This window comes from Leguminivora glycinivorella, chromosome 17 (assembly GCF_023078275.1).
Source record: "Leguminivora glycinivorella isolate SPB_JAAS2020 chromosome 17, LegGlyc_1.1, whole genome shotgun sequence".
NCBI classification, from domain to species: Eukaryota; Metazoa; Arthropoda; class Insecta; order Lepidoptera; family Tortricidae; genus Leguminivora; species Leguminivora glycinivorella.
In genome coordinates, this window is record NC_062987.1 from 12,070,965 (window position 1) to 12,085,027 (window position 14,063).

The 14,063-nt window shown below is 40.0% G+C and overlaps 1 protein-coding gene across 1 annotated transcript; it reads right to left on the reverse strand.

Annotated features, from left to right (window-relative positions):
* Positions 1–533: 533 nt before the first annotated feature.
* Positions 534–6,199, reverse strand: LOC125235284 (upstream stimulatory factor 1). Its single transcript, XM_048141795.1, is given in 8 exon segments — positions 534–1,164; positions 1,862–2,036; positions 2,039–2,045; positions 2,765–2,877; positions 4,157–4,240; positions 5,624–5,710; positions 5,869–5,912; positions 6,086–6,199. Coding segments are annotated over 8 exon segments (717 nt in total). The 5' UTR covers positions 6,139–6,199; the 3' UTR covers positions 534–1,010.
* Positions 6,200–14,063: the final 7,864 nt, after the last annotated feature.

Consider the following 14,063-nt stretch of genomic DNA (forward strand, 5'->3'; position numbering starts at 1 on the left):
ACACGCACATTCCAGCACCAAGAGTTTACATAGTCACCTCAGTTGCACAAATCACTTGTATGAAGCATATCTTTGTTGCGATCACCAAATAAGATTCACAAACCCTCAGTCCTGTCAGACCTGTCAGTAGTGTCAAGAGTCAACCTGGGGCCCGTTTCTCGAAAGGTACAAGGTTTGTAATATTACAAGTGTGTTTCCATGACAACCCATACGATTTGACAGTTCGCGCACTTGTAATACAAGGCTTGTACCTTTCGAGAAACGGGCCCCTGGGGCCCATTTCTCGAAGCTACAAGTCACAATTTACAAGCGGTTGTCACTGTCTAATATGACAAGTTGGAAAGAGGCTTGTAACTTGTAACTTTCAGTTTTGAGAAATAGGCCCCAGTAGGCCTAGCACATGATGGCCGCGGGAGTATGTCGCCGCGAGATAGACTACCCGTCCTTATGTCATTAATACAGTTAGAAGAAGACGTGGCATCTATCTCGCGGCGACATACTCCCGCGGCCATCATGTGCTAGGCCTACTGGTATTTTAATTACAAATGTCAACAAATTGTACTGTCAACAACTGAACTTATTAGTTAGTCAAGGCGATTTAACACAACTTGTGATGAAACTGGTAGTATAAAAGTGATAGCTACTTCCAATGTACCTGTATAAAACGGTTATAGTATGCAGCAGAAACAAAAAGATTCGAAAATCCCATACAAAAAAAATTGTAACGGACGGTATGGTGAAACCGACCCTAAGTAAAATGAACAAGTGAGTAGCAAGGAAGTGTAAATAGGGTAAGTAAGGTAAGGTAAAAGGAACACTTTTCGACTCTGTTCTTCGAACACATTTGTAGAAAATCCAAGTGCCTGCAAACAGTGAATCTACTTATTTATCGCTGGCACAGTGTACAAACAAATGACTACAGGGCAAAAGCGCGTATTTGGTGATCGCAACTTTTCGCTTCACATCGCGGAGAGGTATCAGTTCTAAACCCGCACAGGTTAAGCCGTCAGCTAAGGCTTCTGAGCCTTCGGCCGCGGCACCACACAATTGTCTGCTAGTTGGTTCCGCATCGTGACGTTGTCTTTCCGAAGCTCTGATAGCTCTTGGTTGAGCCTTAGTATTTCTAGGACTAGCTTTTCGTTTTCTACTTCTAACTTTTCTAACCTGAAACAAAAAAAAATGGTGAAATCTCTACCTATACATTATTCTCTTATACATATAGTACCAGTTTCCAAACCTCAACAAAAAGCGATTTATTAATTACATTTCCTTAGTTGGAAAAAATAGTTAACTTTTGCATGATACTAGAGAAATGAGAAAATCATATTCTAAAAAAGTGTCAAGAACACAGATAGGTACCTAAACGAAAATAATTTCAATTTAATATATTCTGTTGTATGTAGTACATAATTTGAAGAATACGAGGCAATACATTATTATTGAAAATAAACTAAATTAACAGGGCATTAAAAAAAACTTAACTATGAACTTGTAAAATAAAACTATAACTAAACTAAAACTACCTATAAAATAAAACCCTACAAATAAAAAAATATTTCTAAATCTGAGCCGACCGGTAGGGTGCCCAGAAGGCTGGCAGCATTGCCGCGCTGAACGGCAATGCCGATGCGCTGGGCAAGGTATGCCCCAGCCTTCCGGTACCTAAACTGTAAACTCCAATAAATCCAAGTTTGCAGTAGCCTTCAGTCTTAGTAACATTACGATGATGAGTGAATAGACAGGATAGGCTAGGATCAGGAGTATCAGGACACTTCTAAGCGCGATTTACAGGAGTAATCTAATCAGTCAAGTAGTAACAAAGCGCCCCCTATACCCTTTTCTTGTTTTAATTAACTATTACCTCTTTTGTTTCTCCGTAAGCTCTGTGATGTGGTCACAAGCCTTGGCCAGAATGCCGCCCTTGCTCGCTGTGTCTGGCAGACCCGAGTTGGGCACCAAAGCAGCCAGTTTTGTGATCCAATTGTTGATTTTATCCCTCCGACGTCTCTCTACCTCGTTGTGTGTCGCTCGCCTTTGTCATCTCGCTGAAAGTTTAGGAGAGATATAGTTTAATGTTATGGAACAAATGCTGATTTCGGAAACTGACCTGTAAATAGAATATTTGCTTAACTTTCTAAGACCTTCACAAATTATCAAATTCTTAAAGTATTAAAAAACACGTAATATCGTGACCGCAAATACTTTCACATTCCAAGGACTACAGAGTTCAATTGTGTCAACAATGTCAACATGGAAAAAATCGCAAGTATTATAGCCCATAGCAATTGGAGTCACATCGGAAGCAAATTAATTTTGAATAACCTAACCACAAAATTAAAATTTTGAAAAACCCCCGACCGCGACCTAGTGGACCGATTTTCATGAAACATGGCTAAGAACACTCCCGACTAACACAGCTTTCAAATAAACAAAAAAAACGAAATCGAAATCGGTTCATCCGTTCGGGAGCTACGATGCCACAGACAGACAAACAGACAGACAGACACGTCAAACTTATAACACCCCGTCGTTTTTGCGTCGGGGGTTAAAAACGAACAGTACGCAAGACGTCTTGGTAAAGTGCTTCAAAACATACTTTGCTACTGATAATGGCTTTCCATGCCTAAAATGCCTTCATGCTTCAAGTATAATATGGTCCTATCCATACGAACTTACAACGGAATTGTTGATAAAATGGACTATGAAGCTGTTGGAACCTTTAGGCATGGACTGCATATATTATAATGTAATGTAATTTACTTACTTTTTTAGCAGTGACTGCTTTTGCTTGCAGTCGTTCCGTGCGGATAGTTTTCTTCTGCGGCGTGCCGGTCCCAAACACCTCCACTGGGTTGCTTATGACAAAAAACTCGCCATCTGGAAGGACTGACAAAATCAAACATTTTTAAATTTTTGCTGACATGAGTAACTGATGAAAGGGAGATGATACAATATGTACATACATACATATAATCATGCCTGTATCCCATAAAGGGGTAGGCAGAGCACATGAACTACTAAGTTTCAGAGCCACTCTTGGCAAAAAGGGGTTGGCAAATTGTGACAAAGTGGGTTGAAGCCTCAGAAATCCAAACCCCCCCTGGGGCCCCGGGACACGTGATTGCAGTGACAGGTTGCCAGCCTCTCGCCTACGCCACAAGTTAACCCATATCCCACAGTCGACTTCTACGACACCCACGGGAAGAAAGGGGGTGGTGAAATTCTTAACCCGGCACCACACGGGAAACAATATGTGTCAATCCAAAATCTAGTAAGTGCATTGAAAATGTATGTAGCTTGCTATTTCGATTTAGGATTAGGACAGCAGTGTCAGATCATCTATTTGCTAGATTGGCCTACCACAATCTCCATGTTATCATCAATAATTATATTGTACACAGTTATAAGGAATAAAGGCTCCGGCTGTGGAATGATCTCCCTGCCGAGGTATGTCTGATGAACGTACAAGTTTCTAATGTAATGTGACACCGCTTGAGTTGCAGGCGTCCATAGTTTACGGTGACCGCTTTCCATCAGGCGGACCGTGTATGAAAAAAGTACACGCAAATTAGGTGACGCTAATCAAGGTCAGTTTAGAAATTCAAGATTGTATAAAAGTCTCTTAGTCTTGTGCAACACTCACTAGAAAATTATAGCTAGCGACCCGCCACAGCTTCGCACGGGTACTATACCTACATGTAAACCTTCCTCTACAATATAATTTAAAAAAAAGTAGTACGTAGTTTTAAAGATTTCATTGGACTTTGTTTTAATATGTAGTGAAGAAGTATAATTTATGGATTTAATTTCAATGGTTATTCAAGGTTGTCATTTCATTCAAATTGTACACTGAGCTGTGAAATTGCATGGAGAAATTATGAATGAATTCATTGAAAAATTTGCCATGCCCTTTTGCAGCTCACTGTATAGTGTATGTATGTAGTGTCAACATTGAATATAATGTGGGAGGTACTAGTGGAGGCCTCCTGAGATCCTTCCACACCTTTCTATCTTGAGCCACCACCTCAGCCTCGTTCCAACTCAGTCCAAATTCCCGCAGCTCGTTCTCTATCCTCCGCCTCCAGGTGCTACTAGAAACATACATACTTCCGGTACTACAGTTTATAGGAGATAAAATAGAAGATTAATGACTTACCATGTGTTGGTGAGTGGGCCGTTATGTTATTGGTGGACTCTTCACCGGAAGTCATCTGGACTAACTTGTATGTCACTCCGCCAGCTGAAAATTGAAATAAATTTCATATTATTATGAATTATGTTATGACTGTTAGGATTGAAGTTTTTGAAACTAGTATTAACACATGATATTATACTTTGAACACATTTATTGCCACCCAACTAAATAAGACATCTATGACAGACCACAAAAATATAAAACTCATGAGAGTTTGGTAGACTCAAGATCCTGACAGTTTGGGACATAATAGGGTACTTTAAATAAATAAAATGATTTATTTCAGATAAAATATCCATAGTTGTTAGTGACAAATACATTTAACTTATAGTGTTAGTCAGTTACATACTAATTTTGAACCCAGATATTGAAAAGTGCAAAATAAACACAAGTGCAGTGATAGGCATCAGCTTTAAGAGTGGCTAGTGTATCAAATAAATGATAATGATAATAATATTCATTTTGCTGCAATGTGGAGTTTTGTCCACTGCTGTAACAGTGAGGGTCCCACCTATCGATCCGACAATGCCATCCTAATAGCCTTGCCAGCAGCTTAGTAAAGAGGCAACCCGCTTCCGCTTTGCTCATCAAAAACAGTGTCTAATGTCATTGTCGTTTTTAGTCATAAGATCGATACTATAAATAAGAATTATTTAGGTATAAATTCATATATACCTAAATAATTTATAGTTGATCTTCATAGATCAACTATCTGTCTTCGAGTCTGGAAACATTGCCGGCACTGAATGTGTTAATACATTCTGTTGAAACAATATATTCCTAAGCCCTACAAGTCGCATATATACTTCAATGACAGTCAACCACAAAGCTAGCCACACAATACCATTCTGTTCCAATTCATATTAAATTGGATTCTTGTTGGTTTTAAATTTTCATAGTGCTTCTGTTGTTTTGATGCTAGTGAAACTGCAATAAGGGTCAAGTTTACATGTATCTTTATATCTGTTAAATGAATGCTAAAATGCCTTCACACATTTTTTTGACGAAAGGTGCATACCATTATTCACATTAATGTAATATTTATATTTCACATGAAAGTAAAATCTATGAAACAACTGTTGTCATAACATAACATCATCTGCAAATGTGTAAGTAAACCCTCCTAAAAAAAAATACAGAAATCTTCAGCTTTAGCAGTACTATAGGTAGAGCATGCTCCATTACCAATTTAATATGACCGTGATTGTTCAGTTCCCACCATACAAAATTGGTTTCCTTACACAGGTAACAGGTTGAAGAATTATGATTTCTAGTAGTTTTATACTGGAAGAAAGCATGAATTGAATTTGAGCTGTAGAAAAAGGGAGTGCTGGGTTCTATTTTGTTAGTATTTTTTTGCCTGTGGATAAACATGCATTTTAGAGGTGTTATTTACGCAGGCATTTGTTTTGCAATTAGCAAACTTACATAAATCTCTGAAGTTATATGTAGAGGCGTCCACGTTGGACTCGAATAATGACTGAGCCACTAATTGAGACCGATCCTCAGCACTCCCTGAAATTCAAGCATAATTCAATTTATACTTAATTCAATAAAACCCAAACAAATTACACTCTCCCGATAATTAAATTGTATTTACCATAGGTAAACAAACAGCCGAACAAAGTTACAAAAACATTATTGATGTCTGAAAGGTTATTATTGTCACTCACCGAAAGATCCTTCGTCTACCATGCCCATAAGTTCACCGTCTCCACTGCAAACAAAAGGCGGTAAATAAATTTACAATCACTTGATTGCGAACTCGAATAGACTGCGTCGTTTGCCAAGTTGCGAATAAACTATGACCTTCGATAGCATTATTTTTACCGAGATAATTATGTAATGCACTTCACACTTAGCCACATTTTCACACAAATTGCACTTTACCTGTTTTCGAGAGAATTGTCATGCATATCAATGTCAATTTCCACTTTGGCCATTGCGCGTAATTATTTTTGAATTTTCTCAACTTGATCACGGGGACAAAATAATAGGGTCATGTGACGAAGTCATAGACATGTTAAGTTTTTTAAATGCCAGAGACAACATTTGACGTCTCCGGAACCGGAGATGTCTTAACGTTTTAATTTCATTTGTAGCATAAAATTATGCCTTATCACTATAACCAACATAAGGATAAAAAGTGTACTCCAGTCGTGTATTCAGTACATTACAACAAAAAGTCTGTAATGTATAAGTTGCCGAATGGTATTGACATTGACAATGCTTTGAAATCACGAAATTTTGAAATTATTTTATAGTGTTAATGGAAAGTGTTTAAAGTGGAAAATATTTAGCTTGAACAATACTATTATGAATTAAAGATTGTTGAGCGACTATTGTTATTGAGTGTTCGAAAGTTGTACGAAATTTCCACGACCTATGTAAACAGTATTCTTGTAATCCGCTAGATGGCTCTTGATGACTGTGAGAGAAATAGCCGGTATCAAGGCCGGTACCCTAAAGTGAGGAAGGGGTAGATGGCAAGTTGGATAAATGGTAAGTTTTTTTTTTATGTTGGATTCACAGAATTCATGTAGTATATTAAAATTTTGGATGTCTTTGTTATAATTCCAATTAAAAAATAGTAGGCACTTAGTGTCATAGTTACTTTACCATTTTTAATTTGAACCTTAGTTATAAGTAAATTGGTAAAAATTTCGTTTGTTTCAAAAATCAATGTAACAATGGATATTCTACTTTATTTGTTTCATGAAAGATTCAAATTAGACTTCAACTAATATACTGTAATTGTAATGTACATTGGGCCTGACTAGTTTAAAAAACTTATACTTTTACTCGGCTTATACTTACTTGACATTAACAATTTTACAGTTTGGCCCCCCTTTCATGTTGGCCATTTTCTATTATAATTATTCTATAGGTATTCAAAATAGAATCTTGAGCGTTGCGAGAGTTTCAATAAGGCTCGTAGGTTAAACAAATAATACCTATGTTGCCACCGAGTGAAACACATAATACCAGGGGCGGCGCACTCCGCAATTCTATCGCCGCGCTACAAGTACATGCCAGCGGCCGCGAGTTCGCGGCCCATTCACTGGTGACGACCTTCGCGCGGCACAATAGAATTCAATGTTGGCTGCTCGCGTGCGGTCCGTTTGTTAATGTAGGTAAGAATTTAGAATGGCGGCATTTTGTGAACGTCAAAGGAGTGAGCCTTCTGTACTTGTACTATTATATATTCTGTGATAATACATAATTATTCACCACACCAATACGAGGAAATATATGAATTGTAAAACACTAATTTTTCACTTTATGTCCATCAATTAAAAATTACAAGTCTTCTTGAGCTTACCGTGGGGCTTAGTCAACCTGTTTAACTATGTTCTTATTTATTTACAAATTTTATTTATTTGTTACGTACCTAATAGTTGCCGTAAAATTTAAAGTTTTCCTATTTCAACGTGACTATTAGGTAAGCGTATCATGGCAGGCGCGGAGTGAAAACCCAATTACAGGATGGATTGGAGTTTGGACAGAGCATCCATCACAATTACGGATGATTGGCTGCCGCAATTAACTTTCTACGCAGGATTAAAAACAAAACACAGACACTCCTTACAGCTTGGCGAAAGAGAGTAGAAATGGAACAATTTTGTTAAACTTCAGCTTGAAACAAATTATGGGACGCGTCCGGCGGACGCCGTCCACTGCCGCGATCTAGATAATGATAATGAATATATACTGCATTGTGCAAACTATCGGACGTAAGGAGCCGTGGACGTGCCTTGAGCGCACGGACGTCCAGACGTCATCTGGCGCGCTGGATAGTTTAAGACTGTGCACAATAAAATTATCAGTCGCGGTCGTCAGCCGCGTCCGTGTGACGCGTCCCATAATTTGTTCCTAGCTATACTTTTCTCATACAGAAGTGTCAGGTATTCTGCTGAGCTGCTACCATGGGTTTTGACGTTTTAGAATACGGTAGTTTATAGCTTAAATGTCACGGATAACCTAACCACAAAATTTAAATTTTGTAAAAACCCTCGACATAGTCGACCGATCTCCATAAAACATGGCTAAGAACACTCTCGACTAATTCAGCTTTCAAACAAAAAAACCTATATCGGTTCATCCGTTGGAGAGCTACGATGCCTCAGACAGACACACACACAGACAGACAGAGATACATGACAAACTTATAACACACCGTCGTTTTTGGGACGGGGGTTAAAAATGACATTCAGGAAGTATAACTGGCTCTATCACGCGGAAGAGCGATAGAAATAGACGATAATTATATTATCGTAAGCGTTTAAACCAACAATTACAAGTAACGGTACGTAATTTTAGCGCTGAGTGAAATCATAAATTAAATATAACGTTATATTTAATTTATGGCGCCACAAAAAATGCCTTGTTGCCACCGATTGTAGATTGGGGATAGCCGCTGCAAAAGTGACATAACGCCATCTACAAGTATAATCGAAAGCTACAAGACATTTTTTTTGTGGCGCCATCTTCGCGGTCCCCTGTAATCCCTTGAGAGAACTGTTTTTGACTTCTGCCCAGTAAGTGCGTTTTCACATTATCCGATCCGATATCGATGTAAACCTAGGATTTTTTCATGTGTGGATGTGAAAAACGGACTAACGGTCAGCGCTGTAGTTTCATGCCGCTAATTGTAGCGCCTACACTTTCCGTAACTTTTATGCTATTGCGTAAGAGAGGTAAGGCTCGGCTCCCAGCTTTGCACAATTTTGTAAACAAGGCGAGAACGTGCCTGGAAACTTAACTCAGTAAGTAAATAATTGGAAGAGTGTTCATTGAAATTGAAAATTAGGAGACTGAAGAAATTAAATATTTGTCTTTGAGACTTGGCCCCGTAGTCGAATGGCATTTCTGCGACGCGAAACGCCACTGAAACGCCGCAGAAATGTAGTCTGGCTCCGTCGCGCCAATACGCAACAGCGATAGAGATAGATAGCTACGAAAGAGATATTATCGTGAGCGTTTGTGCATTCGTCTACTCACATTCGCCTTGTATTTAATAAATAATATGTTCGTTGCAAAGTTATTATTCTATTTTTGCCTCGTGCTCTTTTGTTAGAATTTGTACAGAATTTCTAACAAAGTACTTAATAAGAGAACTGAAAAAAATTATATTGTGTCCCATTTATTATAATATAGGACATATAGGTAGGTATATGGTCTATTAAAATATGATGTTATAAAAAAAAAACTTTGCCATCGTTATTTGTTATTCCTCTAAGTATTTGTTTTTTTTTTAACTGCTTTGATGTTCCCCGCCTTTTTAAATGCCTACAAAATTCTAACAAAGAAACGAGCCGCACGTGCGCAGCGTCGGACGATAGGGTTGCCTATGGATTAAAAGGAATTAATACTCAGATAAAATACCTATTATACTAGTATAGTCAAGTTAAGGGTACTCTCCAGGTATTAGGTATATACAATATTTATATATTTTTGTTTAAGTCCCAACATCGCAAGCCTTATTTAACTTTTCCGTGGGACAATCATTAGTAGATCTGCGTAAAATTGTCTTATTTTATTCATGATGGCTATTTAACTAAGCATTATTAGCCATTCCACACGCAGACATCCCATATGAACCTTAAAAAATATTTGCGACGTAAAGTAACAATGGAAAGTACAAACGTGCGTTCCGTGAGAATGCGCGCAACCCCTGATTAGGCCGCGAACTCGCGGCCGCCAGCATGTACTTGTAGCGCGGCGATAGAATCGCGGAGTGAGCCGCCCCTGCCCCGACGCAAAAACGACGGGGTGTTATAAATTTGACGTGTCAGTCTGTCTGTGGCGTCGTAGCTCCCGAATGGATGAACCGATTTCGATTTAGTTTTTTTTTGTTTGAAAGCTGAGTTAGTTGGGAAGTTCTTAGCCGTGTTTCATAAAAATCGGACCACTATGTCGCGATCGGGGGTTTTTCAAAATTTTAATTTTGTGGTTATGTAACAATAAAAACAAAACTATAGCTGTTATTTTTCTGGGATGTTACACTTAGATATACCTAGTAGTCTGCTACCAAGTTATTTATTTTATTTCTTTGGCCTGCAGAATTTACCTTATATATTTCTGATATTGTAGCGCGCTTAAACATTTTTCCAACCTGTTTACACTGATAATATCTGCACAAAAGACTATAAAGAGATTGAGCGAGCTCATTGAGCGCCAACTGGCACTATTGTGCAACGGGCCACAGCGTAGATAAGCTTTGTCAATTCTCTTTGAATTTTCTGGGAGCTTTCTGGTGCTTACGGTTACTGAGATTATCCGCGGACGGACGGACGGACAGACGGACAGACAGACATGGCGAAACTATAAGGGTTCCTAGTTGACTACGGAACCCTAAAAACAAAAACAGTGTGCCCGTTTGCATTTGAGGTAGCAACCATGACTACTCTGTGGTAACAACCATATATTTATATATATTAAGCTAGATTGAGTTGTTAGGCTGAAAAGTGTGTCCACATGAGAGGGTAAAGTTGGGGCTGGTGTCCCTCTCGCACTTATTGCCACTGTCAAAATCATTTGAATGACGTCATCACTGTCATTATTTGGGGATACCAGTCAATATTTAAAGTTACTACCAAATCTACTAATACCCAATTAAAGGTTTTTTTTAATTGCGCAAATCTTTGGTTTTATGGCTTCATAATAATGACTTACCAATTCGTTACAAGGTATTAATATCCTTGCCTCGATATAATACAAAAATAATTTAAGAAGTTTATAAACTTAGTTATCATACAGGTAAAAATATTACTACTATAGTAATCTCTTTAACACTGGTCACACGTGCGAGAGGGACACCAGCCCCAACTTTGACCCTCTCATGTGGACACACTTTTACTAGTCTGACAAGAACGCCTTTCTGCACCGGTGATAAGGTTCAATTTAGTATGGCAAAAAAAGTGAAAGCTAGCAACCATGTTCCATGGTAGCAACAGAACAGTGAAGCTGTCATTAAGTAGGTAAGTACAGTCAACCAATAAGGAGGAACACTGACATTTTATCCCGCCAGGCGGCGCCTGTGCAAGTGCCTAGGCATGTCACTGTCATTCATATAAAAAATAATCTTCTCGCTCTCACGTATGAAATTCTTTATCTGTACAAAGGACTAATAAGGTGGTGCCATCTGTCATAACCTTTGATTGTGCCTCCTCATTGGAACCCTAGGCCACTGTAGAACTATGCCATAGTGACGTTATAAATCAGATTGTAAGAAATCTCTTACTGCTTGTCATTTTGACATGGTTGTAGAGTGGCCAGGGTGGCTAGCCGAATGGCACAATCGCTCACGAAACGCTCACGAAACGAAGCGCTAGTAGATATCTATCTCTATCGCGCTTGCGTATTGGCGCGACAGAGCCAGCGGCGTATCGCTTTCGTTTGGCGTCGGAGAAATGCCATTCGGCTACGGGGCCTGGGTGCGTAGCCGAATGGCACAAACGCTCACGAAACGCTCACGAAACGAAACGCTAGTAGATGTCTATCCCTGTCGCTCTTGCGAATTGGCGCGACAGAGCCGGACTACGTTTCGTTTTCGTTTGGCGTCGGAGAAATGCCGTTCGGCTACGGGGCCTGTGGTTCTAATTGGTTAACTGTACCTCATATTGTCTCCTCCAAAGTGTTTAAGTTCATTTTCAGTACAGGGGGCCGATTTTTGAATCTCACGGCGTTCGAATTCAGAAAATTGTCACCGAAATTGCCTACTGTTTTCAGTGACAATTTTCTAAATTCGAACGCCGTGAGATTCAAAAATCGGTCCCCAGATGGTGTTTTTTTTACGCACTAGTGCGAGAAGTGGTTCATTATATGCCAGGTCGGAACTTTGGAGGCTCATCTGTACTGAAAAACGTCGTACGATACACGTGCGAAAAGGAAATTCGTAACTCGTGTCGATTTAAAACACTCCCTTTGGTCGTGTTTTAATTTATCGCCACTCGTCTCGAACTTCTTTTTTTACGCACTTGTATCGTATAATGTACTATTTCAGTAGGTACAGATGGTGTCTTTTTTACGCACTAGTGCGAGAAGTGGTTCATTATCGTCGTAGTCGTGTCCAATGCGCGCAGCGACGTAGACGCATTGATGATTTAATTTAATTATAAATTGCGAAATCGCGCGGCCCTGCCGCTGCCGGCAAATTGACACGATGGCAGATTCTAAACAGGGTCAACCCATCGTAAACGAGTTCCTCGCTTTTCTACAAGAGAAAAATAAACTGCTGCGGGAAGGAGCGATGGATGCGGCGACTGCTGTTCAGATGTCTTCGCGCGCGTCGAAGTTCACCGTGGAAGACATCTGTGTAGCGAAGAAAGTGTTGTGTGAGTTCCTTGGAATAGCCGGCACCTATGTACCTCACCGAAGAGGAGACGAAACTGGGAAGAAGAGCCTGGAGGACATAATGAAGATCCTCAAAGACTTCAACGACCGGATTCCGGAGTTTGTGGCGACGGATATCTCCAACATTTCGTCGTACAATCCGGACAACGTCGACGTCAGATGCTTGTTTAAGGAAATCGTGGCCCTAAGAACAAGTTTAGCCGAAATGAATACGAAGTTTGAAGCTAGCCTAATTACTATTTCTGAGTTACGTGAAGAAATAAAATGTTTGCGAATTGCCCCAACTCAGACAGCGGCTTCAAATTTCAAGTCTGATAATCGACCTGCTGACAAGTCGGTTTGTTTGCCTGTTGCCGGCGCAGTAAAATGTGTCGCACGCGCCGATCCGCCGCCCGCGCGCCCCCGCGCGTCCGGCCGCCACATGTCCCAACGAACTCGCGTCAGCGTGCATATGCTGACGTTGTCGGTGAGTCCGTCGCAACGAACCGGGTAAATGCACCTGTAAAGGTATCACGGGCTCCTATTGTGGAAAAGTCTGCCCGCACCAATGTGGATGAGGAGGGATTCACATTGGTGCAAAAGAAGAGCAAGGCGCGCAGGGCGCCTCGTAAGACTTTGTGTGGCAATGCGGAACCAGTGAATTCAGGTCTACGGATTGCTACGCCGAGTAGGGCGCTCTACGTGTCGCGCTTGCACTACTCCGCCGGGGCTGATGAGGTGGTGGAGTACGTTCGCCAGAAGACTGGCTACACGCTGAGAGTGTTCCAGCTACAGTCGCGCCACTACGTGCACTTCAGTTCGTTTGTGTTGCGAGTGCCGCGGCCGCTGCAGGACACCATCGCGAGTGCAGACTTCTGGCCGAAGGGCGTGCTGTTTCGGCGGTTCCGGGGCAACCTGCCGAACCCTACGCCGTGTCAAACGACGCAACGGAGCCACGCTGTTACGTCGTCGCCTAAATAGAATATTGTTTTTTTTTTTTGTCTGATTTTTACTGTTTTATGTGCTATACCTATTGTTTTTATTTTTTAGTTTCACAGTGCTTTGGTTTTACTGTTATGCTGTGTAACTTATTTGAATAATAAATAAATAAATAAATAAATTATATGTCAGGTCGAAACTTCGGAAGGTCATCTGTACTGAAAAACGTCGTACGAAACACGTGCGAAAAGGAAATTCGTAACTCGTGTCGATTTAAAACACTACCTTCGGTCGTGTTTTAATTTATCGCCACTCGTTTCGAACTTCCTTTTTACGCACTTGTATCGTAATGTCCTAAATTCTATTTTTTACTGTTTATGGTTCAAACACATATATATTAGTATTACATCTATATTATTACAGCTTACAGCTTTGTGACCGCAAAAAAGAAAAAACAACAGTACACAAAATTAACAACCCCTAGCTACTAATGTCAGGATCTTGTACCACAAATTTACTCATAATTACGTGAAAGCAAACATGACCTCTTTATGTATGTAATATAAAATTCACAAAGACCCTTGCCCTTCAGATT